At 45.3% G+C, this 21,440-nt stretch overlaps 1 protein-coding gene across 1 annotated transcript in view; it reads left to right on the top strand.

The window, feature by feature from the left end:
• The window catches only part of Mettl24 (methyltransferase like 24), a 109,438-nt gene that overhangs the window by 30,565 nt on the left and 57,433 nt on the right, over positions 1-21,440 (top strand). Inside the window, exons 2-3 of the mRNA XM_051164461.1 lie at positions 4,198-4,296; positions 11,266-11,405. Coding sequence (XP_051020418.1) covers positions 4,198-4,296; positions 11,266-11,405 — 239 coding nt within the window. The remainder of the gene's footprint in view (positions 1-4,197; positions 4,297-11,265; positions 11,406-21,440) is intronic.

Raw genomic sequence — 21,440 nt, 5'->3', positions numbered from 1 at the left:
TGTGTGTGTGTGGTGTGTGTGGTGTTTGTGGTGTGTATGTGTGTGTAATGTGTGTGTGTTGCATGTGTGTGGTGTGTGTGGTATGTGTGTGTGTGTGGTGTGTGTGGTGTGTGTGTGGTGTGTGTGATGTGTGTGATATGTGTTTGTGTGTGTGGTGTGTGTGATGTGTGTGGTGTGTGTGTGTGTGTGTGGTGGTATGGTGTGTGTGTGTGTGGTGCATGTCTGTGTGTATGTCTCTGTGTGTGTGCATTGATTGTGGGATAATCCTCAAGGACCCCATTTCCTTGTGCCCCTATTGTATACCATAGAGAGGTCCATCAGAGCCCTTAAATAACTCCTTGCATTTGTTGTGTGACACAGCTCTGTCCTGCCTTAAATTGAAACAAACACACCTTGTGAGCATCAGGCACAAATGCCCCGCAGAATGAATGAATGAGTGAATGAATGAATGAAACGACTCTTTGGTCAAACCTTGCTTCCATTTCACCTCCACTCCACCAGCTGGGACTCTGGGTGTGTGTGGGGTGCTGACTTGCAGGGGCCAGTCTCAGTTTCCCTTTCCGTGGGTTTGGCTAACAGGAGGCAGGAGACTGGTGGATGGGTGTTTAGTTGACATGTGTAACAGGATTGGCTGTGTTCCTTCTTAAAGACCCTCTCCATCCTGTTTCCCCAGAGGGCTCTGTGGTGTCAGTCGTCACTGGTGTCACAGTAGTCCTCCCGTGCATCCTTAAATCCTGCCCATACCTCTGTAAACAGTCTCTCCGTGAAATTCTCCTCAGTCAGTCAATGTGATGGTTCCCAGCGTCGTGCTGAGTCCCCCGACTGATACTTGCCCAAGCCACCTAGATGACAAATGTAGACAGGACAGTTGGACTCACTTGCATCATCGCTAGTAAGTGCCCTAGATGAGATCCATGAAAACACTCTGTTCGTTCGATGCAGAAAAGTATGTGAGCAGGCACAGGGAGGAAGTGTTTGTGCTTACATGTGTTTAACTTGTGACTTTAGAAGCAGTTCCCTTGAAAAGGATAACTCCCTTAAATGTGTTCCTGTTTCCTTTTCAGAGTCATTTTGTACAAATCTGATGTCAGCCCCTAGCCATGGTATCTCCTGGGAGCGTGGAGATTGCATTAAGATCTTTACTTATTCTTGCCTGGTCCGTGCTGGTGCTTGATAAATATTGAGTGACTGAATGGTGATCAGCATCTAATAAGAGAAGAAAAAAAAATCAGTAAGAGGATGGAAGGTAGATTAGCTAGCCTTCCTTGATGCTTTCTGCTCTACCGTCACAGGATAACACCAGCTCCCAGGCATGGCTGTCCTCAGCCAAGGCACCTTGCAGAGCAGAATGGCTACGTTGTTTCCACAAGACAGTTTTGCTATGCAGCTGTCTTAGTTTCTTTTTCCTGTTGCTCTGTGTTACAGCTGATTATAAGATGGAGAAGTCACAGTAGCAGGAGATGGAAGTAGCGAGCCACACTGAATTCATAGTCCAGAAGCAGACAGCAAGGAATGCTTGTGCTCAGTTCCCTTTCTTCTTTATATGCACTCTGTGATCCTAGCCTTGGGAATGGTGCCACCCACAGTGGGCAGGTGCTCCCACCTCAATCAATCTAATCAGGAGAATCCCCCACAGGTGTGCACAGATGCCTATCAACTACCACTGGAAATCTCATCGAGTTGACAATTGAAATTGGCCATTGCAAGTAAAGCCTGAGCTGGCTGTGACCTTGCTATCTTCCTGCCTCAGCATGGGCCAGTGTTGAGATGTATGCCACCACGCCCTGGATATATAACTTGTGAGGACCCTTGTTCAAAAATCATGAATAATTTCAGGACAAAGTCAGCAGAGTGAAAAGCTAAGCAAGACCTTTCCAAGCTGTCATAGGCTACAGTCCCTTGAGTGGATATCCAAGACAGAGTCAGCCTACAGAAGACCAAAGAGGCTCTTTGTCTTGAGGAACTTCATGGTCTTAAGCTACAGGGCAGGGAGGGTTGTTGGGTGCTGCTGAGCCCATCGGCCATGCAACCATAAGCATTCAGTGCTGCCCAGCCCTGGCTAGTATCTCATTATTTCTCAAGTGCTTGCACACATCCTCATGCAGAAAGAGAGCTGTTTTGCCCTGACTAACCTGCTTGCCTGGCTCCTCCTCCTCCTTTTAGTTTATTCGAGAGTCCCCTAGGCCACCCTGTCTAAGAGGAGATAATCGCGTTTGTATTAGTGTCTCATGTTTCTGTTGTTTGGGGGTTGGGGGGTGGTTGTGACAGCCCTTGCAACAACAGCCTGGAGAATAATGTATGTACACAAATGCTCTTCCTATCTGGTCTCCAGAACCTTCCTGTGACCTCTCCCTCACCATGAAGTGAGCTTGGGGCCAACCTGATTACTTGCAGGAGCTCCTAATCTAGGACCATTGTCAAAGTCCAGCATTGACAGGCTAGGGGAAAGACCCAGTCAGAGGCTCATTCACTCTTTGTAAGAGAGAGAGAGAGAGAGAGGGAATCATGCATCCTCACACATTTCATAGTTATCAGTTCATATATACATATATTTCCATACACACATTCAAGGGACCCCATCATACATGCATATGCATAGACACAAGCACATCTATCCACTTGTACATATATATTCCTCCAGGCATACGGGCAGACAGTCAGACATTCGTACATATAAACAGATACACAGACAATCAGACAGACAGACACATATTTGGTAGATGGTGGACAGAAGGAAACTAATCAACCAACGACTTTATTTCTGTCCTGGGTTTTATACCCTCTAAGACAAAAGTTCGCTATGTGAGAAAAATGGCCTCATTCAAGAACAGATGAAGTCGCAACACAAAAGGCGAGTTACAGTAGGATGACCAACTGCAAGTTCTTTCATTAGAACTACATCTAACTAGGTGCTTTTGTTTATTTTAAGTTTAAAGCAGTGGTTTTATCTACATGCTCATTATGAGTTCAGAGCCGAAGTTTTATCTTTTTCTTATGTCATATGTACCCTGTTCAAAGTAAAGGTTTTTATGTCAAGGTTTTTCTAAGAAACAGGTGTCTGTCTTGTCTTGTATAGCTAACCATTTATTCTTCACTTCTATATTCATATGGCCTTTCTTATCGTGGTGCACACCTGGGCCTAAACCTAGAATGAATGTACCTCCTTGATAATTAGTCTGTTTCAATCTTGCTTTCCGTCTAGGTGTAATTCACATGGAGGTTCCTAGAGCCTCTAATATTTTTTTCTGTACTGCAGGAGGGTTTAAAGTTACTTGAATCCATGTATAAATCATTATCAGGAACTATAAAATCATCTATAGGAAATCTGCCCAACAGAGAGAGTAGTACCTATGGAGGGATAGTATTTTGCTAGAGGCAGCAAGGGTCTCAGCCATGCCAGCTATGTGAGACAAGCAGGCAAAGACAGTTATAGCAACAAGAAGCAGTCCTGAGGCAAAATCTGTGGGGCTTTGCCTAAGCCAGGGACACACACATTCGCCAGGCATGCAAACTAAACCAGTGGGCTGCCGCCAGGAACTCCCTTGCTTGCCTCTGCCAACCCGGCATGCAATTGCTCCCAGCAGACCACTGAAGTCTCCCTGCAGCCCATCATTCGTCATGCCAGCCCCTGGAATGTCTCTTGCCCTGCAGGCTGGGCCCTCGCCTCCACTTGGAATCTCTGGGGTTCTTGGAGGTCTCCAAATGATGAGCCCCTAGGAGAGGAGCTATGAGCAAAGGGTTCCTGACCAGAGCTGCCTTTTTGTCTGCAGGCGTTTCCAGCTGAGTTTTTTCCAGACCACTGATCTCCCTAAGTCTTTCTACTGCCCATCCTTGTTTGTAAATGTGGCCCAGTTCCACCACTAACCACCCAGTACTGGGAGTACCTCAGGTTCTCTGAGGACAAGTGTAATCTGCCTCTCAGGGCCAGAAAGCTACCATCTAGGTTTGGGGGCTAACAGCTCAGCATCCTTGTCCCCCTTCCCCCACACAAGCTCAGCAGTATGTGTCACTGTCCACATATCTCGGTGCTAAGAAAGATGACTTCCTTACAGTGCCCCGCCCCCCTTCGTGGATTATGAGGCCAAAACGGCAGCAGCTCTGTGCACTCAAGATGAAAGCTTTGGCCCAGTCTCAAATTCCTCCTGCTCTGCCCAGATCCTCGATCTACACACTGACTGTGTTTTCTGTCCTTCACAGCATCCCCGGTGGCATATAGAGCTTCAGCCGTGGGCAGGCCCTGCTCGGTCCCTGGATGAAGAAGCCTCAAGGTTCCTGAACTACATCAGCACCACTCAGGTTGTGTTTCAAGCTCAAATAGGTTTGAGAATAATGGCAAAGGTACTGACCAGCTATCACAAGGAGAGTTTGCCCTCTAGGCCAGGGAGGTTGTGAGGCATTCCTGATAGGAGCAGGGTAGGGACCTGGGCTCTGAACTGCTGCTGCTCCATTTTTTTCTACTCCCACGGAGGCATAGAAGGCAGAGAAGCTTCCATTTGCTTGTCATCTTCTTCCCTCCAGGACTCTCGCCAACCTGGAACGTTCTTGTGATTCATCCCCAAGTGTTTTTGAGGAGTCACTTTAGAAAATTGCTTTGGAAAGCCATTTGAAGAGACAGATTTGTCCCCGTGAGTAGGCAGTCAAGCGTGTCACAGAACAGAACCATCATCTGGAAGTTCAGCTCCTTTCCTAGTCGGAAGCGCTTCCCAGCCACAGGCGCTCGGCAGCCACGCAGTGGTGGGCAAGGAAGGCAGAGACTCTGAGGAGAGCCACAAGAAGTTAATGGCCCCAGTGCTCACTTCCCTGTCCTCAGAGTGCCCTGCCCTATGTCATTACAGAGCATGCCCATTGGTAGTGGTTTAACACACTGTGGAGGCTCCTGCCCAGCTCTAAGGGTGAGGCAGAGTCAGGCCTTGAGGAGGGCGCTTGGCACATTGATCAGAAGGGTCATTCTTAGGGGAAAGGCAGATGTCAGAGGAGACTGGGGCCTGAGGGATGCGTAGCCCTGGACTGAGAGGTGGCAGAAGGTAGAACTTTCTGAGCCTGGGGACTGAGCACAGTCTCACCCTAGGATACTCCCTGGGCAGATATGGCCCTTGGTGGAAGAGGGTGCTGGTTGCTTATTTCCTTAAGTCCACTGACCCTTGGCATGCACTGAGCATCATTGGCAGCCAAACCAATTATGAGGGATGGGGAAGAATATGGTCTAGTGTGCCCTCCCACCCCGGTCCCCACCACCCAACCACTGCCCACCACCCGCCACCTGCCTGCCACCCCCCTAGCCCTGAACTCCTCCTGAGTGCCGAGGCCGCAGGTGTACGCCACTGTGCTTGCCTCATTTCCAGTGCTGAAGGAGATTCGTTTAGGTTAAAAACCTTATTTCTTACATGCTGCTGTCAGACAGTCATAGGGATTTTAATACGTGTCTCCCAAAACATGGACATACATGCTTGTGGAGTTAACTGTGGCTGATAGAATCATAAATTGGTCCATGTGCTTGACAGAAATTTATCTCATTTGGGCTGCTTTAAATTAATTGGTGGACTTACCCAGGCTTAATTAGAAAATTTAAATTTTACAGTTTGGTTTTAGATGAAGGATTGAAGACTGGATCTCTTAATTATAACCTAAAAACGTCCTTTAAAAGCCTGGAGAAAAATTAGAAGTACTAAATATATAAACTGAATTTGAAAGTTAATATATTGAGCACAACTCTCCAAATTCCATCTTATATATATATATTAGGTTAATTTTCTGTAGCTTACGTGAGGGGTATTTACTTAAAAAATGCTTTTGGAGCATTCAGTGGTCATTTCAGACGTCTCACGAGCCATGGTCTGAAAGGGGGAAAAGACACTAGAAGATGGAAGCATGTTCTGATGGGATGTGGGCTAACCTCGGGACCTGGACAACTGATGGGATGTGGGCTAACCTCAGGACCTAGACAACTGATGGGATATGGGCTAACCTCGGGACCTAGACAACTGATGGGATATGGGCTAACCTCGGGACCTAGACAACTGATGGGATATGGGCTAACCTCGGGACCTAGACAACTGATGGGATATGGGCTAACCTCGGGACCTAGACAACTGATGGGATGTGCGCTAACATTGGGACCTGGACAACTGATGGGATGTGGGCTAACCTCGGGACCTAGACAACTAATGGGATATGGGCTAACCTCGAGACCTAGACAAACTGATGGGATATGGGCTAACCTCGGGACCTAGACAACTGATGGGATGTGCGCTCACATTGGGACCTGGACAACTGATGGGATGTGGGCTAACATTGGAACCTAGAGAACTGATGGGATGTGGGCTAACATCGGAACCTAGACAACTGATGGGTGTGGGCTAACCTCAGGACCTAGACAACTGATGGGATGTGGGCTAACATCGGGACCTGGACATCTGATGGGATGTGGGCTAACCTTGGGACCTAGACAACTGATGGGATGTGGGCTAACCTTGGGACCTAGACAACTGATGGGATGTGGGCTAACCTCGGGACCTGGACAACTGATGGGATGTGGGCTAACCTCGGGACCTAGACAACTGATGGGATGTGGGCTAACCTAGGAACCTAGACAATTGCTTTTGCTTCCATGGCTGCCCCTGTTCTGATCCGGAAAGCTTGCGATTGGACCAAATGCCTCTAAGGCCTCCCCTAGGGCTGAGTGCTGTACAAAACGTAGGCTAAGGCAGTTATTACCCACGTATTTCTGAGCTCCTATGTGGTCAATGAATTTGGAAGGCACTAGGCTTGCAGTGTTGGCCACAAGGAGCCCAGAGTTGAGTGGATAGATATATAATTATTAGACAGCTTGAGAAGTGCTATAGTCGAGACCTGGTGTTTGGAGCTGTAGGAGAAGGGCCCTTCCTTCCACAGTGTGATATGGGCTCCTCAGCTGGAGCTCAGATCCTATCTGATACAAGAGCTGAGAAGAACAAAGCCACAATATAAGAGCAAAGTGACAATGTTTCCGCTAAACTTCGTGGGGGGGTCTTCATAAAACAGCAACGCCCAAGTATGATGCTTTCGCACTTTGTACATGGAGGGAAAAAAATGAACTTGCAAGCCCAGTGACCAAGAGGATTCAAGGCTACGTCCCTACCCTCTCCCCGCCCCCGCAAGAAAAAAAATCCATATAGCTTGTTACACATAGGAAAAGTCAAGCCAATGGCTCCTCCTGAAGTCACCGTCCCTCTAGAGAATGCAGCCTGAGGTAACCATTGTACTAGTTTGGAATATTTTGAAATGATGGGTCCTGAGTTCCTTCCGTCCAAACGCAGTGGAAGGCTTCCCGCCCCCCCCCCCCCGCTTTAGAAAATGAGCTAGATTGCAGGCCTCACAGTGGTTTTGTAATCAGGAGACATTTTATCCAGGTGAAGCGCTGCGCTCCGATGGCTTCCAGGTGGGCGCCATCATCGATGATACGGATTCTTCATCAGATTCTTTCACACCGCTGCTTCTGCCCGTTCGTTATGCAGCGAGGAGCCTTTTGGCTGTTCTTGTGACTTACGCCTCATTTAGAGATCATGCTAACAATGGAAGCCTGCAAAACTTGCGGAATATTAAAGTCACTGTTACCTAAAATCCTCAGTCAGCAGCGGTGAGTCACTAAGTGAATTCCACCCCCATCCTCTTATGCCGCTTAAAAAAAAATCCTTCAAATATATGTTCAAATTGGGTACAGTATAAGGCCCAGCATTTGATAAGTTCATGGCTGAATTTTTCCACATATATATGTACAAAAAGCATTTGTCAATGCCTGCCTAGGGGCTGGCACTCTGTTGGTCTCTGGGATCTCAAACCTAAATAAAATGCCCCTCCCTAGTGGAAGGTAGGATGCAAGAGAGGCATCCAACGGAGCGCAAGCTTGTGGGTGGGCATTAGGCAGCCATGGGTGTGGTGTGCACAGTGATGACCATGGTGGCATGGTCAGGACCCTGAATTATTTATTTATTTATTTATTTATTTATTTATTTATTTATTTGTGATGAAATGCCACAGGACCTGGCATTTGACTCTAGTAGGCAGAGCCTCGGGTCCAGTTTAATTAGCAATATTGTTTTTCTTAATATGGCAGGGCCTGATTACACTATAGGGTTCTGCAGTGAGTGGTACAGTGAACTGCTAACAGGAAACGATTAACTCATAAGCACGTGCTGTGCTCTAATGGAAGGCTCCAGAGCCATGGCAACCCCCACATCATATGCCTCCAGGAAGCAAGGCTTTCAATACAGAGTTCATCTAAGCAAGAGTGGCTGTTCTAAATAAGAAAAAAAGTATGCTTTAAATGCTATGTTTTATTTTAAAACTATTACTGTCCATCTATGATCTGTTATTTACCCATTTGCCTACACATTACTTGTAAAAATAACCTAAGAAGTCAGGCTCCAGAGATACATATTAGAACTTCGCAACATTATATCAATATTATGTATTATATTGGGTCTCTCTCTCTCTCTCTCTCTCTCTCTCTCTCTCTCTCTCTCTCTCTCTCTCTCTCTCTGTGTGTGTGTGTGTGTGTAGAGAGAGAGAGGGAGGGAAGGGAAAGGGGGGGGGGGGAGAGAGAGAACAAAAAATTCATTTCTGCCTTTGAGCTTTCAAAATAATGTTACCATATAACTATACAGTTAATTTTTAAGGGATTCTTGCCAAAAACTTCCCAAACTTTAAGAGCCTTTTTGCCACATTCTCCTCAGGTGTTGGTAGAATTGCTATTCAAGCTTTTGGGGTGCAAAATGAAATGGAGACACCTTAGATCTCTTTAAGCTAAATGAATTAAAAAACATTTCACAAAACATTTTTTTTTTCCTGGAGTCTATTTGCCTTTGTCTGGACCTAATTTATGTAATATGGCTAAAATTACAAGGGGAATTAGGCAGGCAGAGAGTATAATTACTTCATCTGGGGCTCGGCTTGAAGTTGCTATCCTTGCTTATTTTTCTTGCAAGAGAGTTTATTGAAACCTTGGCTATAAATCTTAACCAGAAAGTTTGAACCAAATCAATATTTAATTAATTTTATGAGCACAATTTTATGGAGGACTTGTGGTTATTTTCCAAAAATGAGTATCTGTCAATAAGATGGTTAATGAATGGTTAAAATTGGATAATCCTGTGCTGTATCTTTTAGATAAAAGAGGAAGGGGAGTGGAAAGAGTGTTTTCCTGAAAGGAGAGTATTTGTGCAAGATAAAAATCTTAGAATGAGAAAAAAAAATGTAATTAGATAAAGTGCGATCATAACAGAGAGGACTGTAGAGCAGAGGTTCTCAACCTTCCTACTGCTGTGTCCCTGTCCTTGTGGGCGTGAGGAGAAGCAGGTGAAGAGAAGACAGGGGCAGAACTTCCTCTGGCCAAATGGTTGGAGACGAACTCTGCAGGCTAGCATGCAGCTGTACTCTGTTAGCATATGTGCTCTGTAGTTGTTGCTTAAGAGAGAAGGGTTCAGTTCCATATTCAAGCGACTAATTTCCCCTTTGAACAGAGACAGAGAAGTAGAAAGACATTGAATTGAAAGGGGGAGAAAATGGAATGCTTTATCTTGGGTTTTGTTGTTGTTACTTTTTTTTTTTTTTTTTTTTTGAGATCAGCTCTCATGCAACTTGGGTGGGCCTCAAATTCCTTATGTCTCTGAGGAAGCCTTAAACTCTTGGTGCTTCTGCCTCGTCCTCCTCCCCAGTGCTGTAATTAAAAGCATGTACCACCATACCTGGCTGCTTTTACTTTCATTTATTTATTTGGAGATTTTATTTATTTTTATTTTATGTGTATGAGCATTTACCTAATATAGGTTTGTGAACTGTCTTCTCAGCATCCACAGAGACCAAAAGAGGGTGTTGGATTCTCTGGGACGGGAGTTATAAGCTATCATGTGGATGCTGGGAATTAAACCCCAGTTCTCTGGAACAACTTCCAGTGCTCCTAATCACTGAGCCATCTCTCCAAGCCCTGATTTTGCATCTGTGTGTTCATGTGTGTGTGTGTGTGTGTGGGTGTGTGTGTGTTTTGCTTGTTTGTCTATGTGTGTTCATGTGGAGGGCAGAGATTGACACCAAATGCTAACTTCCATTGCTTTCCACCTTTTAATTTTATATTTTATTCATTATTGAGAGAGGGTCTTTGACTGAACCCGGAGCTCACAGTTCAGCTGGACTGAGCTGCCTATGGCGTCCCCAGGATCCACCAATCTCTGATGATGAGTGTTTGAGTTACAGACAGACACTACTGAGGATTTTTCAGCAATCATTTTACACACTGAGCCATCTTGCCAGCCCTAGAATACCTTCTTAAGGAAAAAAAAATCCTCCCATTGTTGTTTTCCAATGAAGGAAAGCAGGGAACCTCGGAGCTACTTTGTATCTGGAGTGACTTTTGTCTCCCATGTGATGGCTCAGAGGGCTCTGATGGGGAAGGAGGTGGTTGGCCACTCAGGAGGGCAAATGTCTGGGACTCAGAATGGTTTTCTTCTATTCCATCAGCCTTGGCTGTGCACAGTACCAGCCTAAGACCCAAGCCACCCTCCTCTATGAAGTTCATCTCTTTAATGTGCACTTGGAACTAGAGGGTCCCTTCTGCTTAACTTAGACTCTCATGCCCTCTGGTTCTCTTGCCTAATTTTGATGCATGCATTAGAATAAGTGCTTGGGTTAGCTGGGCAGCACTTTCTGCTCCAGGACTCCAGCCCTGCTCTCCCAGGAGGCAGCTCATTAGAGATTTTCACAAAGAATCCTGCCTTCTCAGCATGAACCAGCTGTGCGCCTGGATAGCACAGGTGACTTTGCTGGCCTCAGTGGTCCCATCTTAAGTGCACAAGGCACAGGTGACCTTGGCAACGGTTTGCTCAGGGTTGTGTCATGCTCCTGCAGTAAGCTCACTGGCCAGTCCTCAGTCCAGAAGACACCCTTCTCAATCAATTCATCCCCCAGACTAGCCGTCCGCACAGCCTCCCGATGCCTCTTCTGTCCCATCCTAGTTCCCAATTTGCAATCCAGGCAGATGGCTACTGCAGCCCTTGATTTCCCTCCAAGCCCTCACTGAGTCTTCATGAGGTTGCTTCTTATCTGGCACGTAATTGAAATTCCTCTGAACGTTTTCCAGCAGTCTTGCGGTTCCCTGGGGGAGGAGAGTAGTTATCAGTGGAGGACATAACTCTCTTATTACTGTTTTCAGGAGCCGGGAAAGCCGTTAAGTCTCTACCTGCTATTTATCATCTAGCATTTTAAATTATTCATATTGATTTCCAATCCTTACAGATTGCATGCGATCACATGGGTACAGACAGCTCGGCTACCGACTCCAGTCCTTCCACGAAGCCCTGGCTGGTGTGTCTTGATGACAGGTTTGGCTTAGCTCATCAAATCCGCAACAAGCGGTGCCGCCTCTACTCTTTAGGGTAAGAATTTTTTTTTTTTTTTTTTAATAGCCAAGGAGAAAACAAACAAACGTGCAGGCAGCCAAGGCCTTTCAGTGACAACGGGGGTTGGGGTGCAGCATGTGCAGGCACTGTGATTTGTCTCAGGACTCAGCTGCAGGCTGATCTCCCCAGCAGCTGCAGGTGCTGCCATCAGCAACGGAGGTCACCTTGGCCTGAGCCACTTTTTCTCCCTTTCTGCTGGTAATGAGGTAGCAGCTTCAGTTCTCAGCATGAGGAGGATCCCCTTGGAGAAACCAAAGCCTTTCAGTGTGCATCAGGGCACCTTTGTTAGAGAGAGAAAAATATCAATGGCTATAGCGAGGAGAAGAGGATGCCAGAAATGCCACACACAGTTATGAATGACTCAAGACAGATAAGAGCCACTACTGGGTTTTGTTGTTGTTACTTGTTATTTGTTTTGTTTTTTGATTTATGTGTGTGTGTACATGTGTGTGTGTGTGTGTGTGTGTGAGAGAGAGAGAGAGAGAGAGAGAGAGAGAGAGAGAGAGAGAGAGAGAGAGACGAACCAGTGATCAATCTGTGTATAGCTTTATATTTATGAAAAAATAAAGTAAAGGGAATTCTTAGAAAACCATGTGATTTTTGCCAAAAAAATTGACTCCATTATACAGGTTGAAAATTACCTCGATGTGCAAACAGATTTAGACCTCTGTAAGGAATGGATATGAAGTAAGAGACTATTTCACCAAGTCTAACAGAGCTTCTGTAAACTCCTGAACTGTGTCTTAGGTTTCTATTGCTATGATGGAATATCATGATCAAAAGCAACCTGGGGAGGAGAAGGTTATCTAAGCTTACAGTTCCACACCACAGTTCACTCAGGGAAGTTAGAGAAAAGGCTAGAGGCAGGAGCTGATGCAGAGGCCATGGAGGGGTGCTGCTTGCTGGCTTGCTCCCCATGGCTTGCTCAGCCTGCCTTCTTATAGAACCTAGGACCACCAGCCCAGGGATGGCCCCACCCACAATGGGCTGAGCCCTCTCACATCAATCACTAATTAAGAAAATGCCCCACAGCCTTGCCTACAGCCTGATCTTATACAGGCATTTTCTCAATTGTGGTTCCATCTCTGATACCTCAAGCTTGGGTCAAGTTGACAAAAACAAACAAACAAAACCCACAGACAGCAAAGCAAAAACAACCATGACAAAATGGTACCTGTCTCAAAGCAGGAGGGAGCTGTTTCTGTGTGGGGCACTCAGCTCAGCAGACTATTTATAGAAGCCAAGTAGGTTCCCAGGTTAGACCACTGTAGCATTTTTGCAAGCAGTCAAGAAGACCCTAAACGATGTCACATGCCTGCTCTCCACCAATTTTCAATGTGACATAAAACGAACTCCGATGTCACAACTTGCCATTCTTCCTATGGTCTTGAGGCATAGTTGGTGGCTTCCAGAAAAATCTCAGTTCTAACCAATGGGCTGCACAGCGCCGGCCTGACTCAAGCTCCGTTCCACACACAGCCCTCTCAAGCAACCCTTGGCATAGCCAATGCCGTCAAGGCAAGTCCCAGCTAGAGGTCTCACTAACTTCATCCCTCTGTCCTCATTTAGACACTTGCCAGACCTGTGGGCGGGGCCAGGGGCAGACACCTGGATCGCTGAGACCTCCCCAAAGGAGCTGGTTAAGAGAGGACCAGCATGGCTGTCAGTCAAACTGCGAGATGCAGTTTCTGGGCAGGAGATGTAGCTTAGTCCTACAGCGTTTGCCTAGCATGCATGTGGCCCCAGCCTTGATTCTCAGCACTACAAAAGTGAGGCATGGTAGCTTGTACCCTGGAACCCCACCACTCAGGAGATAGAGGCAGGGCCAGAAGTCCAAAGTCATTTCCCACAGTATAACGAGTTCAGGGTCAACCTGGGATCTGTGCAATCCTGTGTCCAAAAAAAAAAAAAAAAAAAAAAAAAAAAAACCACCACCAATAACAACTCATTTTGGATTTTTAAAAACAAGGAATTCAAATAAAAGTGAGATGTTAATGAATATATTAATAAGTGGGAAAAATGAAGGCGTATTGCAGGTGTCTCTGGGTGGGGCTTGGCTTGACGGTATTGGCTATGTCAGGGGTTGCTCGAGAAGACGATGCCGGCTGCGTGTCAAATGGGGCTTAAGTCAGACAGGAACTTCAGAGCCTGTAGGTAAGAACTTTTCCGTGGAAGCCACCAGCTGTGCTTCAAGACCTTAGGAAGAAAAGGAAGTCATGACAACGGAGTTTATTTTATGTCATTTAAAAACAATCTGTGAAAGTAGGTCAAAAAACAATTGCATAGTATAGCATGCAAATTGCCAATGTCATCTTGAGCCTATTTCCCGGTTCCAAACTGCCTTTCCGTTCTTCTTAACATTTTACATTCTGCAATAATTTCATTTAAAGCATGTAACTGAATCAAATAAAACTTGGGAAGTTATTTAGGGGGTGTTTTGAAATTCTTCCCCTGCCTTATGCTTCCAAGCTGTTTGATAAGATGGTTCTGCAGCGAGATTTCAGATTATTACATAGAGAATTTTTTTTTTCATTTACATTCTAAATTAGCTTTGCAAAAAAGCAAATGAGAGCTTCCGAATTACACTGGAGATAGGAATGAATAGAGGAGAAAGGTTGATATTTGATGAAAACCATGGAAGCTTTTATTACAAACTGCAATCTGGCTGAGCATAGTGGCACAGACCTTTAATCCCAGCATTTAGGGGGCAGAGGCAGGCGGATCTTATGAGCTCAAGGCCAGATAGTCCTGTCTGCAAATGAGAACCTGTTCCCCAAACCAAACCAACATAAACAAACAACCCCCAAACTAAAACCAAACTAAACCAAAAGACTCCACAAACGAACAAGAGGGGAAAACCAGAAAACAGGAATCTGAAGAACGTAGTTGTGATTTTAAAAAATGGCAGTTGGATTGTGGGCAGTGGGGAAGGATGGTGACTGCGCTGTGTCTTGGGGTCTGGGGTCTAGACACCCCTTCTGTTGTGATGAACTGCTTGTGGCTGGAAAGCAGAGCTGGTTTCCACCTCAGTTGATGCTGAGAGGAGAGGCACAGCAGTGGTTCTGAAATGAGGAAACATGGCGGGGAACGCTGGCCCTGGGTCACCCGGTGTCTGAGAGGGATGGGACAGCTGTGTGATAGGGTGTGTCTGAGCTCCAGGAAAGGGTAGTAATGAAACTACACTCCTGCTAGGCCAAGGAGTTCCCAGACAAACCAAAGATACAGATGCAACTGGAGCAACTACCCTGGCATAAGGATCCAGGGATCACAAAACAAAGGCTGATGGCCCTGTGTCTGATGTGCTCCACCCCCTCTCCTCCAGTCTCATCACTGGAGCAAGTGTTGCCCCTACTGTCTCTCTCGTGGCTAAAATTTCTCTGCTTGGAGTCGAAATTTCATATTCCATAGTGGATGTTAAAAAAAAAAACCCAACTGCCTGGTACAATGTGCTCTACTGAAAATTAAACTCAGCTCCGTTTCAGTTTTCAAATAGTGTAGAGTGGACCAGTGGACATACAGGAAGGGATGAGAAAGGAAGGCAAGTGTCAAAGAGAAGAAAAAGAATAAGAACTGAAGGAGGGAGGAGGAGGAAGAGGAAGAGGAGGAAGAGGAGGAGAAAGATGAGGAGGAAGAGGAGAACAAGAAGGAGGAGAAGGAGGAGGAGGCAGAGGAAGAGGAGAAGGAGGAGGAAGAAGAAGAGAAGAAGAAGAGAAGAAGAAGAAGAAGAAGAAGAAGAAGAAGAAGAAGAAGAAGAAGAAGAAGAAGAAGAAGAAGAAGAAGAAATGGCTATGTGTACAGAGGATGGTTTATACCTTACAACTTTAGACAAGTCTTCTGGTGTAGACAGTGATGGGGGCGTTGTCCAGGCGTGGTAGGAAAACAGGGGATGAGCAGCACACAGAGTGAAGTCACTGAGTTTACCTCATGCCAGTGGTTGCATTTAGGGGCAGACCGTGTGTGGAAAGGAAGATGAGAGGAAACAAGGCTGAGGCCACTATCTTCAGCTCCTCTCGCTCTGTGTTAAATTATACTATTTGGCTTCAAGATATGATTTCTTGGTGTAAGACAGAAGATTTCCTAAGTCACACATGGTGAGGCAACTCGAGCCAGTGTTTCAGACAGAAAACCTGCAATTTCTGGTGGCTGGGAGCATTTCAAGAAGAATGAATGAGCCTCACAGCCAAATATCTTTGTTTTCCAGAGCTTGAATGGAGGCAGTGGGAAAATGCTAGCACAGGATAAGTGAATGGGCGGGGGGGGGGGGGGGGGAGGTTATCATGGCCCTCGGTATATCTACATACATTCTCTCTGATCACCCTGTCAGTGGTCTGGTAATGCCATAGACACACTGTATATCTGTTTATGCAATATGTAATATCTATGCTTTATACGTAAAAAGAAGTGTGTGTGTGTGTGTATGTGTGTGTGTGTGTGTGTGTGTGTGTGTGTGTACATGAACACGCATGTGCATGCACCTGATCCCTAAATTCCATTTTATTCCTTTGGGAGTGTTCTGTCCTGAAAATACATGTGTTTTGCTTGTTTTTAAGATAGGGTTTCACTGTGTAGCCACAGCTCTTCTGGAATACCGTATGTAGACCAAGATAGCCTCGAATTCACAGAGATCCCCCTGCCCCTACCTCCTGAGTGGCAGGATTAAGGGAGTACACCACCATGCCTGGTCTCGTGTTTTAATTAATATTTTGGAATTTTGCAATGTTACTAAACAAGAATCAATAATCATAAAATACACTAACTATCTTCTCTGTGCTTTGAGAAGCACCCCCTCCCCACACACACACAGAGAAGCTGCCGGCAGTTTACAGATCTAGCCTGCTCCCTGGCCAGAGGGTCTCCCTTGATCCTGCTGATCTGTTTACACTTCTTACTGCTTCTAGACGCCCCCCCCACTCTCACTGATGAGAGCTAAGAACTTTTCCGATCTGTATTCTAGATTTTTTTTTTTTTTTTTTTTTTTTTTTTTTTTTTTGGCTTTTTTAACAGTTTTACCTACAAATAGCTCACATACTTAAATATACAAATCGGGGGTGTATTGTCATCATCCTCTTCTCCGCAAAGCCCTGGAGGCGGGGATACATACATACATACATACATACATACATACATATATATATATATATATATATATATATATATGACTTTCTGTCTACAGAGTCACCTGTTCTGAATATAATATGTCACATCTTGTGACTGTTGTCTGTAACACAGTTCTCACAGTTCATCTTCAGTGTAGCATGTATCAGTGTTCTGTTCCTCTTTATGTCTGAGACATATTCCAATGTACGGAAATACTCTGTCCCGTTTCTTCAGTCATCAGTTGATGGACTTTACAGTTTCCCCTTTTTAGTTAGTATGAGTGCTGAGATGAGCACTGACGTGTAAGTTTGGGCCCTCCGTCTTTTCATTTATCCTGACTCTATACCATTGCACATCCCCACTAACACTCTATGGCTGCTCCAGTTTCCCCGTAGCCTGTCAACACCATATTGGATGCTGGGATGGGTCAGCTCATTGTGGTTTCAGATTGTCTTTGAGTAATGACCCCAAGATTTTGAGTCCCAGGGAACATAAAATTCACTGACTGTGTACACTCAATCCTGTTTTAAAAAGACTAACCAAAGGCCTGCCAGGATCCATTCCTAGTCCATAAGAGACATGCTTGCCATACGTATGGCTCACATATTTAAAGTACACCAAAGAGCATCTGTGTACAGCTTAAAAAAAAAAAGCACTTCTCTCTCAAGAACTCTGCCAGGATATCGTTGTGAACGTTACTCTGCGTGGCAAGCACATCCGTTACTTGGTTGGTGTATAACTCACAGTGCTGCTTCCGGGCAACCTCTGAGACACCAAATGAGGGCCAACATGGTGGTCCTGATAGTTTAGTTTAATCTACTCTTGGAAATTTAGCCCTGTAAGTCTTTTCCTTCCTCTAAACCTTTTAGTGTGTGCCCCAAGAGCCCAGCACTGATGTGATGATATTTATTAGAGAATTATATAACTTCATCTCGCTCTTACAGAGTGGGGCTGGCAGTCTTAAGTAGAGGCTTTTGTGTGTGCATCCTGACTGCCATAGTGCTTCAGAAGGGAACTGTAGAAGCTTCTAATTGTGCCCGAGTGTCCACTCTCCTGTTCTGCCTTTGGTAACATAACTCCCACAGTTAGCAGGACACCCAGCCACTGCGTGCATTCCTATATTTCCTGGCTTCAATTCCTATATTTCCTGTAGCTTCAATGGCCACGTGACTAGCCGTGAGCAATGGCTCTGTGAGTGGAAGAGGTGTGTGCGGCTTTTAGGAAAAAGGTGTAGCCACTGTTCTTTTTCTACCTTTTTGGGTGGCTGCAACGCAGACAGGAGAAGGGAAAAATGGACCACGTGCCTGAGAGCTTGAGATGAAAGCCACGCGTGTGATATGTGCTGCTTGCTCCAAGGACTAAAGAAAATATTCCTATGAAGTAAACTTTTCTACAGCAAATTCTCTTTGCAGTTCAATAACAATAAACGATGCGTTGCTTTCAAGGTGTTTTTAAATCAATAATAGGTGTCATTATAATTATTTGTTCAAAATGTCCTCATCACTTCCTTGTGGGCTTCCTTGGCCCAAGGCCACTTACTTGTCCTCATGCCCAGTGGATGCCTTGCTCATGAATAGCAACCTATAAATACTCATTTACATACAGGGGTAAGTCAGTGAACTAAAGCCTGCCACAAATGTCTGAACACTGTTGTATATCCTGGGAATCGAAGCCTTTGTAAAACGTTTTCTATCGCTGAGGGCAGCATTGCAAGTCTACCACTGTCTGGGGCACTGGAGAGTCAGCAGCAAGCAAGGTCAACACAGCCTCACTCTCTAAAAACGGATAACTTTCCAGAGCCTGAGAGGAATGTTCCTTCAGAGCCTCATGTCCCAGGTCACCTGCAGTGAAAGAGGGAATCTACAGAGCACGCGCTTTGGAGGGGCCAGATGTGGACGCCATTCCTGATGCTATGATGTTGGGTTGGGTTGGGTCACACAATAGCTTGGCTCTTCACCTTGCTTTTTACATCTGCCAGGATGCAAACCCAAGCCTGAAAAACACATTATTTTAAATACATGAAAGGCAGAACTGCACACACTAGGTAAATAAGCATACCTTATGATTTCCCAGCACAGTACACATTCATATGTTAGAATTAAATGGTGTGGCAATTCTATAGTACACACACACACACACACACACACACACACACACACACACGCACACACACACACATTAATTATGATGGTGAAGCTCATCCACTTGATTGGGTTGAAGCACACATTGGGGATTGTTACGCGTCTCTATGGGTATCTATGAGGGTGCTTTTGACCTGCCGATGTGAATAAAGTGTTGGGGGGTGGGTAGCACTGTGGGGCCTGGAACCTAGCTGGAGGAAGTAAGTCCTTGGGTCGGGGTGTCCTGGGGTTTCTGTCTTGCCCTGGCCTCTTCCTGTTACTGCTCCATTCTGCTCCCTGCCTGCCACACTGTGAGCTGTTCCACCATGCCTTCCCCTCCGGGACAGGAGGAAACCCTGAGCCAGAAGCAATACTTAGTTACTGTGAGTTATTCTTCTAAGCATTATTTTCCCACAGCTACAGACTGAGATACTACTAAGAAAAGATAGGGTATTACATGAACTAAAACCTGCCGAATGACCGCCGTGTCCTGTTTCTGTGTGTGCCCAGGTTATGCAACAGTCAGGAACTAGTTTGGGTTTGGCCAATGTATTACAGACATTCTATGGGATTTTGCAATCTTAAATCACAAGTAATCATAGGACTTTGAAACTAAGCATAGTTGTGCATGCCTGTGCTCTGTGCAGTAGGAAGCTGAGGCAGGGAGATTGAGAGTTCAAGACCAGTCTGGGCCGGGTGGTAAGATTCTTTCTTTCTCTCTCTCTCTCTCTCTCTCTCTCTCTCTCTCTCTCTCTCTCTTTCTCTCTCTCCCTCCCTCCCACCCCCTATCCCTCTGCCCCTGTCCTTTTCCCCTCTTCCTCTCAAAAAAAAAAAAAAAAAAAAGCATATAAATTTTGGCAGAGAATTCTTAACTACCATTAAAGAAATCACTCTCTTCTGGCTAATTTCATGTTTTCCATTTAAATTGGTGCTTTAATCAATGTGGCTATTCTTACACTAAATAAGACATTTTTCTTAGTAGCTCGGTGTTTGTAAGTATATGAACTGTTTCCATGATACACTACCTACTGGGAACTTAGGTATAACATATTCATAATTTCTTCCCCTTATTGATGTGCACTTGGGTATAGATTCTTTCTTTGCATCTGGGTCTAGCAGAAGCACATACATTTGCCTTTTTCCTTTAACTGCACTACTGTAAAATGCACTCCACTTAAAAGGACTCAGCAGCTGCCCACAAGTCCAGTGTCGTGCTTAGCCCTGTAGAGGCCAGTTAGTGCCATAGTAGAATGTAGCTCCCATCAAGGGAGCAAATCTTGAGCTTAAATGTTTTGGCCTATGATGAGAAAATTCTCTGTGCAGCCTTGGTTGTCCTGGACTCACATTGTACACCAGGCTGGCCTCGAACTCACAGTGATCTACCTGCCTCTGCCTCCAACTCCCAAGTGCTGGGATTAAAGGTGTGTACCACCATACCCAGCCCAAGAAGATTCTCTTAAGACTAGTGGATATTCTTTTATTCTTATTGAAAATAAATTTTGCTTCATACAATATATTCTGATCACACTTTCTCCTCACTCACCTCCTCCAATTCCTACCTCCCCACCCATCCAACCCCAAGTGTTCTTTTGGCCCCTCTCCCCCTCTTTAGGGAACAAACAGGTAAATAAAAATAATCAATCAAACAAATGATAATAACTAATTAACAGCAACAGCAAAGAAAAACCTCCAGAAGCGCAGAAACACAAAACCGGAAACCATAATATACAAGCAAAAAAAGACCAGTAAGGTAAAAACAAGACAAACAAAACAAGACAATCCAAAAGCAATATGAAACAAACAAACAAACAAAAAACAAATAAACAAAAAAAAAAAAAACCTCTCCAAACATACTGTTGGCCACGTACTGCTGGCCATGAGACCTGCTGTTAAGTGTGATTTATATGCCCAATGAGCCTCCTTGGAGAAAACTCTAATTTTTTCCTTTGTAAGTGGTTGTCAACTGGAGGTAGCTTCTAGGTTATGTAGAGGAGCTCATGTCTACTTCCCATGTCAATGGGACCCCATCTGACATAGACCTGTGGAGACCCAGTGCATGATGACAGTCTCTGCGAGTTCACATGTCCATCAGTCCTGTTGTGTCTGGAAGACACTGTTTCCTTGGTGGCATCCATCTCTACCTGCTCTTACAGTCTTTCCACCTCCTCTTATGTGCAGTTCCCTGAGCCCCGAGGAGCTGTCTCCTGCTTTCCACACATTGTCTATTTGTGGGTCTCTGTATGGTAGGAGGAAGCTTCTCTGGTGATGGCTGGGTGATCTATGGAGACAGCAGAATATAACTAGGAGTCTTTTTGTTGCTATGACCATTTAGCAAATCAAGAGTATTTGGTTTTCTCTTATGTCTGTGTCCTATCTAGTCTCGGGTTCTTTACCACCTAACCAGTGTTGGAATGGGTTCCAATTCAAGGAGTAGGCCTTCAATTCAGAGAGTGGTTGGTTACTCTCACAACGTGTGTGCCATGGTTGCACAGCATATCATGCAGGCCACCACTGTGGGTCACAGGGTTTGTACTGGGTTGATGTTTGCCTTTCTCCCCCTTTCAGTACCATGAGCACCAGTTAGCAGGGGTGAAGGCTCTGATGATATTCACAAGTGCTGTCTTCAGAAAGGAGGCCTTGCGATAGTTTTGGCAATGGCCTGAGTTGTTTTGGCTTTCCAGGGGGCCACTTCAGCCAACAACTCAGTTAGATGTAACCCATTCCTGGATCTGCGGGTTTCACTGGGTGACACATGATGGTCATTTCATTTAGTGACTCCATTTGTATTCATTTC

The sequence above is a fragment of the Acomys russatus genome, chromosome 21, assembly GCF_903995435.1.
Source record: "Acomys russatus chromosome 21, mAcoRus1.1, whole genome shotgun sequence".
NCBI classification, from domain to species: domain Eukaryota; kingdom Metazoa; phylum Chordata; class Mammalia; order Rodentia; family Muridae; genus Acomys; species Acomys russatus.
Note: the sequence above shows the minus strand (reverse complement) of the source record. Positions and strands in the feature narration are given on the sequence as shown.